Here is a 12,310-nt window from a genome sequence, read left to right as displayed (position 1 = left end):
AGGAAATAGGAGGTGCAGCCTCTTTGTCTTTCTTTTTCCAGCCTTTTGTTCCAATCTTGTTTGGGTCTCCACACCTAGTGGTTTATAAATAAAAAAAAACAACCCATAACACCCTTGCTGCCATTGTAATCAAGCATACTCCCCGTTACAGCTTCTCATAGTGAAACATGGTGCCTCTGCTAACATCAGTCTCTACTGATCTTCCATATCAACTCACTTTCAGTGTTATCATTCATCAAGTGATCCATCCTGTCCTTGTGCTGCTCATTGCCCGCTGCTGGGTTGGAGTGCTGCATGTCAGATTTCATATGAATAATATCAAGTTTTTTACTTAGCCTCAAAATTCATCTTATAAGATGAGGTTATGGGAAACTTAAAAATTACTTTTTGAAATCTCTTGAAGCATAACAAATAAAAGAACAATAATTAGTCTTTTCTAGTGCTTCATTGGCTCCCTCAGAGTATTTAGTCCAGACTTGCGGTGCTCCAACTTTCAGGTTTAACCCAGCGTTTCATTTTCAGTTGGTTGAGTTGTTTTTCTTGTGTTTTAACTTCCATTATGTCAGGCCTGTGCTGAGTCCATCCCTACTATTTTACTTCTCCTGTAATAGTCCTTGGCTTCACTCTGTACCTGCTGTGTGAAATAAGGTTTATTTTGTTGCTCTCCTGAATACTTTCTGTGTGTATTTTCTTTTCTGAGTAGCAGAAGCTGTTTTACCCTCTGCTGTAGCTTGTCTGTTTTCCTTTTAGTTTATGTTTATCCTTTTCTTTTTATCCTCTTTTTCTTACTCCGCTCTCCTGTGATCTGATTCATAGTGTCCACTGCTGTTAATTTTCACCTTGTTTTGTTTTTCTTTCAATTCTTCATTTGACCCCTCCCCTGCCTCCTGCGATTGGGTGCTGCGTTGTGGTTGTGGTTTTGGGGGGTGGTCGGGTCATCCTGGATCCTTCCTACATTGCTCCTGGCCCCTCCCTTCTCCTGTGACCTCTGCTCTTTGACCTTTGTGGCCCCATCCTCTGTAACCTGCCCCCCCTCTGCGTTGGGTGTGCCTTTTGGTCACCTGCTCATGTTGCTCTGGTGCTTTGGCGACGATTCCTGCTGTCTCCTGGTGTACCTCCACACACCACACTCTCCCCCCACACTCCCAAACCACCGCCACCCTCACGATGACCCACCCCATTACTGCCCACTGCCACCGTATCGCCAACCCGGGCCCCGTTCCCCTCGCCCTTCACCATGGGTACCCATCACCTCCCAGTCTGCGTGCAGCAAAAGTGGCGAAGGCGGCAGCGGCGGTAGCCAATAGCAGCAGCTCTCCAGTTAAAGAGCTGAGGGACCTGTCAGCCATGGACGCTTTCCGCTCCCGCAGCATCAGTGTCTCCGAACACGCGGTCCGCAGGTTAGAGAAGAGCCTTCTGGGTAACCAAACAAAAAACAACAACAACCAAAACACTTGTTGCTTCCTCCATGGGATGGTTGATGGGGTCTAGGGTCATTGTCATGCGGGTCCGTTGGGTGGTTTGTTGCCAGGGACATCTGGAGTGGGGGGTGCATGCTGGAGCAACGTCTGTGTGTCGACCTTTGGTTTGTTTTGGGCTGAGATCATACACATGCTCTTTTAGATTTTGTTGTCATGACTTGCTTTTGCATGCAGTGTTTTCAGAAGGCATCAGAAAACATTTGATGTTTATGTGTTTAATTTTGCTCTAACACAGATTTTGCTTTAATTTTCATTTGTCTTTGGTTTGACTTTGTTTTTTTTGGTTTGCTGGGTGTATTGCTGACTGGTTTTGATTGGCCTAACAACAAATGAATGGCAGGAGGGAATGGTGCAAAGCATGTGTATCCAAAGTGATGGGATCTTATCCTGATTGACAACAACCGGAACCTACAACTCTGCCTCCCTTTTCCTGGTGGGAGGGCACTTCTGCTTCCTCGGCCAGTGACAGGGACAACAGCTTTATTTGCTTGCTCGCCATATCTTTGTTTCACTCCACTCACAAACATACACTGTGCTGCTATGACCATGGCAATCTCCTAGTGTGGGGTTTTAGGACTAGCTGGGCTGATGTGAACTTTTAAATGTTTAGTTACAGACTCAAATAATTCTTATCACCACACACATATACACACAGACACAAACACCTGACTTTTCTAAATGCCTTATGCTTATCTCTGCTTGGCTGACCTGCTCAAATGACTGACAGATGTATGATCTATCATTGCAGTTGTCAGATGTGGCTGCAGTGCCACTATATTGAATATGTCGTACCCCTCCTGCCCAACAGATGGCAGTAAAAGCCCAGTACTGTTGAAACTACTATATATTGTATTTAATTTCGGAGTGAAACATTGAACCTTATTAGACTCAACAACTGCAGTGTAGATCTGTTTAACCTGCTTCAACTGCTAAATGGCTGCAAATCTGCTATTTTCTCAAACAGTTGGCTTTGTGTCTCTTGAATGGTAACACCTGAGTGACAAGTGAGACTGAAGCCTGTTTCCTGGTGGACACTCGTTTCGCTTCAGACAACATGACATGACATGACTCTATGTGGTTTCGAGAAGTGATCCTAAACACTTTTAGTTTTATTCTTTGTGAGCTTGTGTTGTGCCGCTCATACATCCACACTGACAGTTGTACTCTATCTGCCATAAAAAAAAGCATGGCACACAATTCAGCTTTAGTTTGAATTGTGTAAATCCAATGAAATAAACCACAGTAGATGGCAATGTGCTAAAAAGCAGTGAACACAGCACACTGTTTCAGTCGTGAGCGTTTCAGGGTCATGGTGTTTGGAGTGTGTGTCCACTAGGCATTGAAGTAAAAAAATAATCAATGTCAGTGAATGAAGAATGGTAAGTATAAAATGTGTGGAATAGTGGTTTAGTCACAGCTGGGACTTGGTCTGAGTGAGTGATTTCTTCTTGTTCCTTCTGACGGAACTAATGAATCTGCACAACTGTATTATACATCTATCCTTAAACCGCTCAGATGTAGTCATTTTCTTACTGTGTGCATATATTTCCATTTTAATTTTAAAACATTTTAATTTGCATTTGTGAACATACCTGAATTCTACATTGAGGATGTATGAAACCATGACAACATGCATTTTCAGTTGAGATTAATTTCTGTCAGATAGCCCTCCCCCAACTATTGTAGTGTCTCACACACTGGAGATAGTTACAGGGCTGACGCAAAGCTAAAACTGTTACCATTATAGATCCACCAAAGACCAATCATTCTCTCTCTTTATTCTTCCCATAGTTTTCTCATTTGTTATATTATTTGTCCCTTTTATGTACATTTTCTTTGGTGTTCTTTATGGTTCTGTCAGAATGGGACATGAAAACAGCCTGCCTGCCTTGATACTCTCCACTCTGATGAGACATCACAGTTGATGCGACAGAGTGTAAATAGCTCATTTTAAGTGTTTATATCTGGGCAGCGAGCCAGCGTGGCCTTCATTTTGACTGAATTCACATCCAGTATCTTTTCAGCCCTGATTGAGACTGATGTTAACATCTGTTAAGGTGCTTTTAACCTGATTTGCCTGTAGATCAGGCAGTAATGGTTGTTGTGGATACAAAGAGGTGCTGCTCACTCTACAGAGAATACTAATAAAGAGATTTGGCAGCAGCGGAGACATCAGGGCACAGTTAAACGCGTTCACTCACTCACAGCTTCTACCTGCTGCTTCTCCTGCAGTCTTGTGGCTTACTTGGCATCAAAACATGTTACACCATAGATCCACTCAGCCTCCTACACAGAGCTCATTTGCATTTAGCAGCGGATGAGGCCGCTTATACCATGTCCCAGCGTGTGTCTGTGTTTTAAATTATCTGTTGGTGCATTTGCTTATATGCACACGTGTGGATGCATGTGTGCATATAAATGCCTGCGTTGCATGTGATATAAACGTGAACATTGGTGTGTTTTTGTGATTTTCATGAGGTTCTGCATTCTCTCTGCGTCTGTATATCAGAGCTTGCATGTCTCTGTGTGCACTGATTACATGTTAAAATATATCTGCAGCCTCTGTGCCTCCCTCTTCCTCCTCTGCCCTTCTCACTGTTGTTTAACCTCTGCGTTCACCCCTGTAGGATGCACACCTCAACCACCACCTGCAGTCTGGGCTCCGCTGATGAAAACGCGGTAACTCAGGCAGACGAGGGGCTGAAGACTGTCCACCTGGAACTCACAGAGACCTGTCTGGACATGATGGCACGATATGTCTTTTCTAACTTCTCCGCCCTGCCCAAGAGGTTAGCAAGGACTTTTTATTATCAGTGTGTTTGTGTGGTGGTTGGCACTTCACAATAGTGATTGAGAGAGGCTGTAGCAGTCATGACCTTGAACCCTTTTGTCCTCTTAGGTCTCCCATTGCAGAGTTCCTTTTGGCAGGGGGTCGCAGTATGACCTGGCTGGTGGGCAACAAGCTGGTGACCATCACAACCAGCGGAGGGGTCAGAACACAGGCGCTGCTGGGCCTGGACATGGCTGAACGGCTGGGAGGAGGAGGGGAAATGACGAGGTGAAGCACGCTCACACACACACAGAAAATGACAATTTTTACAAGGGATGCCACGGCCCGGCCAGTCTGTTGGTCGGTTAGTCCACCACTTTGATCCTGACAGAAATATCTTAACAACTACTGGATGGATTGCCATGAAATTTGGTTCAGACATTCATGCTCCCCTGAGGATACATTTTAATGACTATGGTGATTCCCTGACTTTTCATCTAGCGCCATCATCAGGTCAACATTTCAATTTGTCCAACACTTTAGTGTTTAGTGCTAGTTAGCAAATGTTGGCACGCTCACAAGCGAAACTACCGTGGGAAACACAGTAAGCATTCAGCTCAAAGTACAGCCTCACAGAGTTGTTAGCACGAGTGTCGTCTCCTCAGTCTCGTTAGCTGCTTTGTAACCATGTCTTTTTCCTGGTCCTGAAGGTCAGACCCATCACTGCACACCCGAATAACCAAAGAGGCTCCAGCCAAACTGGAGTCACAGTCAAGCCAGCAGCACAACAGAGCCACGCGCATACGGGTCCGCTCCATGTCAGGTAATAAATATTCAGATGCTTGGCTGGTAACACTTGGCCTCAGGACTTAGACCATCCCATGATACACCAGCTTCTCTCTCATTATTTTAGACAACTATGGCTTTTTGTGCTGAAGAGAACTTTCTAAATAACATACCTTAGACTATACACATTTTCTTGTATAAGAATTGTAACCAGAATATACCAGCATCTGGCAGTTAACGCTGCTTTCCAAAATCCATTTTTCAAACATCTTTTGAAGAGTAAAAATGAAATGATTTGTGTTCCCGCTGTCTTGAAATGAGAAATAATCAGGTAGCTTTTATCCTCCACAGATTTGTAGCCCTGCTTTTATCTGTGCCTGCCTTGTCTTATCTCATCACTTTCAGACTGCAACCCACTCTACCGCTTTCTTTTCATGTAAATGAAGATTAGTGGCATTATTTATCATTACTCTATATCGGGTGGTAGTACATTCAAATGGGATGCAAAATGATACTTCATTGCTGTGATCCTCCACATGTCTGTGTGTACTTTGTGTGCTTTGGATTTTGTGTTGGTGGATCTACATTACATAAGGTATTATAACTAGATCTAGCTGCCTGTATATTATGCTCGATAGTTTTTTTTCTTCAAGTTGAATCTAAATATATTCTTGTCAGACGAGCTTTCTGTTTCGAACTGGCCTGAATATAATGTGAGGAGAAGAGCTGACAAATGATGATGTGATGACCTCTCTGTCCATTCCAGGCGGCCACGCTCTACGTGCCGGTCCTGCTCAGAGTCTCAGTCCTCTGGTGTCCCCCTCTGAGGGCGAGTTAGCTGCTCCGCTCTCTCCCCCCTCTGCGTCTACCCTGGATGGCCTGGGTCCTCCCTCCTCCATATCTGCCACCCCATCTGCTCCCCCACCTCTCAAAGACAACCCCAGCCTGGCTGAGTTTGTCCCCATGCTTACACAGGGCTGGGCAGAGATCTTCATACGGAGACCATCTGGTATGTCTGGTACAGTTATTTACAAATGGACTAAAAATACTTTTGTACCTTTCAGGCCATTCTAACCCTAACTCTAACCATTTGTTGCGGGACAGTACGAAAATTAACTTTCTTAAACAACCAATTCCACTGAAGAACTGAAGACATTTATTTTTCAAAGAACAAAAATACAAAGGCAACTTAATGTTCACTGTGGTGTATCATCTCGAGCACATCTTGTGTCTTTGGGAGTTGATTTTCATAGTGTTCTGATGGTGTAAACTAGTGTGATCTAAAGATCCCTGACAAGCTTTGGTAAACTTCCAGTACTAATGCAAAGTAAACATGTTTTATTTGTGTTTAATGGGCTAAAATAATCAAAAGCCCTTGTGTGGTCTTTACTGCACATCAGTGGTCTAATGCTTCTGTCTGTCGTCACAGGTAACACAAGCTGGCTGATGTGCCTGGAGAACCCGCCCAGTCCCTTCTCCTCGGAGCTCGGTAACATGCCGCTGCAGGAGCTCTCCAGTGTCCTCATGGCCATGGAGGGAGTGAAGGAGCCTCCTACCCAGACAGCCAGCGCTCCCGCCAGCACTGCTTCTCCTGCACCAGCCCCCGTCTGCGAGCCCCTAACCCAAACACACAGCAGTGTCGGAGGGAAGGCAAACCTGATCCAGCGCTCCAACACCGGTGAGTAACTGTCTGAGGAGAGAAAGCTGGAAAGATCAGAAAATGTGTGTTACGTTTTCATCTTGTTGATGTGTGTTTGTGTTTGTAATACATCAGTGCAGCTTTTTAAAATCATAAAAATGTCATCCTGTTATCAGTAAAATAAACACAACAGCACATCCAGAATATTTAGCTACAGAACAGAAAATCATCATGGACTTTTAAATGTAATGTTACGCTTGAATGCATCCCTCCTGTCTGCCTGACTGCCTGTCCATGGTCCCCTTTAATGGACTGAGCTAAGGGCCAAATTGCCTGTAAGTAATCTGTTTGAACCTGAAGGTGATCAATGGGCCAGCTTGGATTTACTCAGGTCAGTGATCGTCAAAGATCACTGCTTTGACGTGCTTTTGTTTTATGAGTCAAACGTCTTTTTTCTTTCTTTTGTCCTGTGCTTTTGTACATCATCTGTCTTGCTCGGGGGCTCGCCTGTCTCCAGTTAGTCATCTTCACATTTTCTCTTTATTTACCTCATCAACTCATCTTTTTTTCTTCACTCTTCCTTTCAACCTTTCTTCTTTTCTCATTGCCTTTGAGATTCCTTCCCTCATTCTGATTGGTTTGTTTTCATGTTTTTTCATCCTCACCACCGTGCTGGTTTGTGATTGGCTGCGGTGTGTTATGTGGCGTCATGTGCCACCGACCTGTCCTCTGGCATCCCGCCTGCAGTGGGTGGCTCTCTCTGGTCTCTGGGTTTGGGCTCTGTCCCCCCAGGCCCTCCAGCCCCTGGCAGGTTGCACAGGAGCATTTCCTGGGCAGGTACTGTTCACCACATGTGTGCCCCCATACCACTCCCCTCCAGAAAACTCCTGGTGTAGTGTATTTCTTCTCACTTGCACAACACAGTGGTCAGCCTGCACAAACTGGAAGTGACATGTGATCATCACATGGCTTTCATTATATCCCCTGTAGTTAGTTGAAAATATTGGCAGAGAAAGCCGTACATTATCTCTTACTTGCTATCAACAGTGTTAGATCTGAAGACCGAAATATTGTTTTCCCAATAAGATGTTTTAAAGGAATTGTTTGGCATTTTGGGAAATATGCTTTCATATCTGTCCGTTCAATATGACGCTTAGCTTAGCATAAAGCTAAAAACTGCTAGCCTGGCCTGATCTCCTCCTTTAATTGTGAGAGATTGCTGTCACAGATAACTTGTGCAAAAGACCTGCTGTTTTATACTCGAATATTGTGCAAGTGAAGGAATTCAGCATTTCTGCTTTACACATCAGTCTTCTATTAACATGGGGAGGGTCCGCGACAAGCGGTGCTGAAAACTGCCTGCACTTGGTTCGATCAGTCCAATGACACCTAAAGATGGATCGTGATTTTTTGTTTTTTTTACTCCTTCTGTGATTTGTTTTTCCTTCCTAATCATCTTCTCTAACTCTGTTGTCACTGAAATATACTCCCAGGTTGACCTTTTAACCTTTCACCTTCCGATGTTGTCAACAGGAAAGCCCAGACCTCATCCATCTACTATGCTCCTCCTTGCCTTACTGGTAGACCAGTAGGGCGATGTAGACATTTTCAGAGCTGCCGTTTTTTGAGGGACAACACTCAAGTGTCAAAGAGACCTGATTGCGTTGGCTTCTTCTTTGAGTGAAGGAAGAGTGTTATTTGGGAGATACAGGACTGGAGGGCCTGGTCTGGGCTGCTGTTGCAGTAGCTGCAGTGTGTTCGGGCCGAGATAACCAACAAACCAACAGATGCATGCATCTTGATGGAAAAATCAAGTAGATGAACCAGTTGCTGCCTGCTGCATTGATCTGTCTTTGTCTCAGTGTTTGTAGGTTGGATTGACTGAAGGTCATGATCTTAATGTCTGTTCATGTGCACACGTGTGTTTGCCTGTTTGATCAATGTGGAAACATTTGATTCTGTTTCATGTTGCCATGATCAATTTGACTTATTACGTACTTAACGAGATAAAATATTTGATGTTTGTTGTGGGAGTCTTACACCTGCGTATGCTTTTATGTCTCTCTGATATTGTAACTAATAGTGGACAACACTGTGGTGTGTGTGTGTGTGTGTGTGTGTGTGTGTGTGTGTGTGTGTGTGTGTGTGTGTGTGTGTGTGTGTGTGTGTGTGTGTGTGTGTGTGTGTGTGTATGTATCCACCTATAACCCACATGTGTCCTGCTGTAGACTCTGTGGTGGTGCTGGAGGAGGGGTCAGGGGTCGCCACAGCACACACCCCGTCTGATTGGTTAGAGAGTGAAGAGTTTGAGCCAATGACCTCTGATCCCATCTTCATGTCTGCGGACAAGTTCACAAAGACCCTGCCGCCTGGAACGCTCAGCAGGGTAGGTAGTTGGTGCACTCCCGTTTCAATTCTGCACCCAAAACCAACTTGAATGTACGGCAAGTACCACGTGTACTACATGGTAAACAATGCATACTAATAAATATTCATTCACATGGCTTTATGTGGCTTCACTGTCTCTGCTAACACTTACAGGCTGTTCACCACAGCGTGTCCATCACCTGTGGTTGTTTGATTATCAGAGGGTTTCCCCACCCTTGCTCCTGCATGGCAGCAGCCAGTGATCACACATCCACCAGTGTTTTTATTCTGAACTTTTTTTTATTGTTTTAGCAATTAGCTAATTTGCTAAACTAGTTTTTTTAAATCAGCTCCTATAATCTTTCTCCTCCAGTCCTCCTCTACCTCCAGTCAAGATGATGAAAAGTCGACGCTGGAGGAAGTCAGTGAGGGAGCGATTCCCATCGATCAGCCCACTCTGGGTCCCTCCACCCCAGGCAGCCAGGGCCCCGAGCTTCCCTTCCAGACCCACACTCAGTCTCAGGGTCACGGACTTAACAAGTCCAGTTCCTCCCCGGAGCTCCAAACCTTACCTGAAGCCTTCTCCAAGGCCGCTATGGAGTCAGAGACTGTGCCAGGAGATACGTCATGGCCCAAAACACCTTCTGACAGCAAGCCTCAGCCCCAGCAGCCTCATTTTGAGAAAGAGAAGGTGGAGGGAAGCACAGGAGGCGACGTCAATGGACTGGGAGGTCAGAGTCAAGGAAGCGAATGCCCAGGTGTAGTGTCATCTCAAAGTGGAGGAGCAAGGATGAGGTTAGAGTTTCCAGCAGCGCTGCCGCAACCTGGACCCATCTCCCCCAGCGGAGGCCACCGACCCCGGGGTCACACCATCTCAGTGTCAGCCCCCTCCTCCAGGAGGGAGAGGAGGACAGAGAGGGACTCGTACCACAGTCGACCCGGACCCAGCAACACAGAGAAGATCTCAGGACTGAGCCCCAGGTACTCCAAGATATACACACAAAACTACTGCAGCCTCTGTCGCCTGTTTCTGTCAAATAAATGACGCAATGTGTCAAACCAAGTCAGTAAGCTAATCTCTGCTCCGCTGCTCAGACCCAAAGTGGCAGTCTGCCAGTGAAGGAAAGTATTACAACCCAGTTTTAAATGGAAAGATTGATCGAGATAATGAAAAATCTGCACTTGAAAATGTAAATATTAAAATGAATGCAGATATTCATGAAAACAATGCCTATGAATCACACATCTGATGTGTGGGTTACAAGCTTTTTTATTCTTGTGCTGGCGTCCAACACTTCTTTTTCTACTTCTTTTTGTCTCCTCTAGCTTTGTCTTCCTTCAGCTGTACCACTCTCCTTTCTTTGGGAATGAAGCCAATAAGCCGCTGCTGCTGCCCAAAACTCAGGTTAGTGACCTCTCTGGCTGACCTGGAATCTGCTCCAATGCGTTTTACGCAGTGTTGACTCCAATGTTCATTCTCTGTGGTAGGTGATTGACCGCGCTGTGAAGGTTCTGGACCAGATGCCTCCTTATGACACGCATAAGATCGGAGTGGTGTTTGTAGGAGCTGGTCAGGTGAGAACACAAGAACATTGATGGCTGTCTTAATTGAGGATTACTGTCAGATCATTCCTACACTCTGTGACTCTGCACCTTCATCCTCTTCACCCCCTCCAGGTTAACAATGAGGTCGCCATCCTGTCAAATGAGTACGGTTCGAACCGCTATGCTGCCTTCCTAACAGGCCTGGGCAAATTAATCCATCTGAAAGACTGTGACCCCGACCAGATCTTCCTCGGAGGGCTCGACCAGTATGGAGATGACGGAGAATTCACCTACTGCTGGCATGACGACATCATGCAGGGTGAGCATGTGTGTGTGACTAATATAGCAATGATTTGTTTTCCACAGCCAGTCTGCGTGTTGTTAATGAAATTGTGTCTCCGCAGCCATCTTCCACATAGCCACACTGATGCCAAACAGGGAGAGCGACAAAGGCTGTTGCAACAAAAAGCGTCACATCGGCAACGATTTTGTCATGGTGGTGTACAATGACTCTGGAGAGGAGTACAAACTGGGCACCATCAAGGTACATTCACACAAACACATCTGCAGTATGTATTTTGTACTACAACTCCAATCTCTTGTCTTTTTTTCCTCCCGTTAGGGTCAGTTTAACTTCGTAGAAGTCATTATAAAACCACTGGATTATGAATGTAACCTGGTCACACTCCAGTGCCGCAAAGGTGAGCTGATCACTGTTTTCTCTGCTCTTGCCACTCCATGTTTTGTTTTTACTTTTCTAACTCCTCTTGCTCTCTCTTTCAGACCTGGAGGGGTTAGTAGACACAACGGTGGCAAAAATCGTTTCAGACCGCAACCTTCCACTCTTAGTCAGACAGATGGCTCTGCATGCAAATGTACGTCTTCTCCTTATCTCTCCTTCTCACACCTAGTCACACATACACACTCTCTCAGACATATTTCACTCCTCTTTGTCTACCCACAGATGGCTTCTTTGGTTCATCAGTACAGAGCCAACCCCTCTGATGCTTACGCCTCTAAGTGGCTCGCAAGATTACGGCACATTAAGAGGATCAGGACCAGGGTAAGAAAGCACACAAAGAAAGAAATGGGTTTCCCTTCATCACTGTCACTACTTTTACTTCACAATATTTTCAGTTTCATCCATCTTGCCGTCTCTCTGCTCTGTCTCAGGCCCAGGAAGACATTCAGTCTCGCTCGACTCCCGGCATCTCTCTGACCCAAGGACACACTCAGCAGAACAAGTCGTTCCAGCAGAGCACTCCAGCAGCAAACCAAGAAGTCCCCGGGCAGAGGAAAAGACTGGTATCGACAGTGGACGATTTCACTGATTTTGTTTGATTAGATGTCTTCTCCTGGCAGACACACACACGACCACAGACATGCACACACCTGCCTTAGAGCTGAGTTTACTTTCACCTCTCTGTGTGGAAGAATTCAGGATGACACACTGATTTTGACTTAAAACCAATCGGGACTTTGTATTGGAAACCTTACAAGCTTCATAGTATCATAAAGGCTTATTTTGTGATGAAGTATTGATATGTGAAGACAGTAATTTCTGCATACTTTTCGAAATGTTTTGAAATGCTAACGCTTTACACTTTTTAGGTCTAATCATGATGTTTCTGATGTGCAACATGAGATGAGTGAAGTTGTACAGAACACTACATTTGAGAGCAGGGTGTGTAAATATGTGTGTGGAATAAAAAAAAGGAACAT

General features: G+C 45.1%; 1 protein-coding gene across 1 annotated transcript in view; it reads left to right on the top strand.

Annotated features, from left to right (window-relative positions):
• tsc2 (TSC complex subunit 2) overlaps positions 1 to 12,310 on the top strand; it is a 27,177-nt gene extending 14,867 nt beyond the window's left edge. The window contains exons 26-42 of the mRNA XM_070921133.1: positions 1,260 to 1,400; positions 4,109 to 4,270; positions 4,381 to 4,539; positions 4,962 to 5,074; positions 5,804 to 6,046; positions 6,467 to 6,715; positions 7,424 to 7,513; positions 8,905 to 9,062; positions 9,417 to 10,024; positions 10,370 to 10,448; positions 10,532 to 10,618; positions 10,721 to 10,907; positions 10,993 to 11,132; positions 11,211 to 11,289; positions 11,372 to 11,463; positions 11,553 to 11,651; positions 11,762 to 12,310. Coding sequence (XP_070777234.1) covers positions 1,260 to 1,400; positions 4,109 to 4,270; positions 4,381 to 4,539; positions 4,962 to 5,074; positions 5,804 to 6,046; positions 6,467 to 6,715; positions 7,424 to 7,513; positions 8,905 to 9,062; positions 9,417 to 10,024; positions 10,370 to 10,448; positions 10,532 to 10,618; positions 10,721 to 10,907; positions 10,993 to 11,132; positions 11,211 to 11,289; positions 11,372 to 11,463; positions 11,553 to 11,651; positions 11,762 to 11,929 — 2,854 coding nt within the window. The 3' untranslated portion in view covers positions 11,930 to 12,310. The remainder of the gene's footprint in view (positions 1 to 1,259; positions 1,401 to 4,108; positions 4,271 to 4,380; positions 4,540 to 4,961; positions 5,075 to 5,803; positions 6,047 to 6,466; positions 6,716 to 7,423; positions 7,514 to 8,904; positions 9,063 to 9,416; positions 10,025 to 10,369; positions 10,449 to 10,531; positions 10,619 to 10,720; positions 10,908 to 10,992; positions 11,133 to 11,210; positions 11,290 to 11,371; positions 11,464 to 11,552; positions 11,652 to 11,761) is intronic.

The sequence above is a fragment of the Enoplosus armatus genome, chromosome 2 (assembly GCF_043641665.1).
Source record: "Enoplosus armatus isolate fEnoArm2 chromosome 2, fEnoArm2.hap1, whole genome shotgun sequence".
Lineage (NCBI taxonomy): Eukaryota > Metazoa > Chordata > Actinopteri > Centrarchiformes > Enoplosidae > Enoplosus > Enoplosus armatus.
This window is presented reverse-complemented; position numbering and strand designations above follow the sequence as displayed.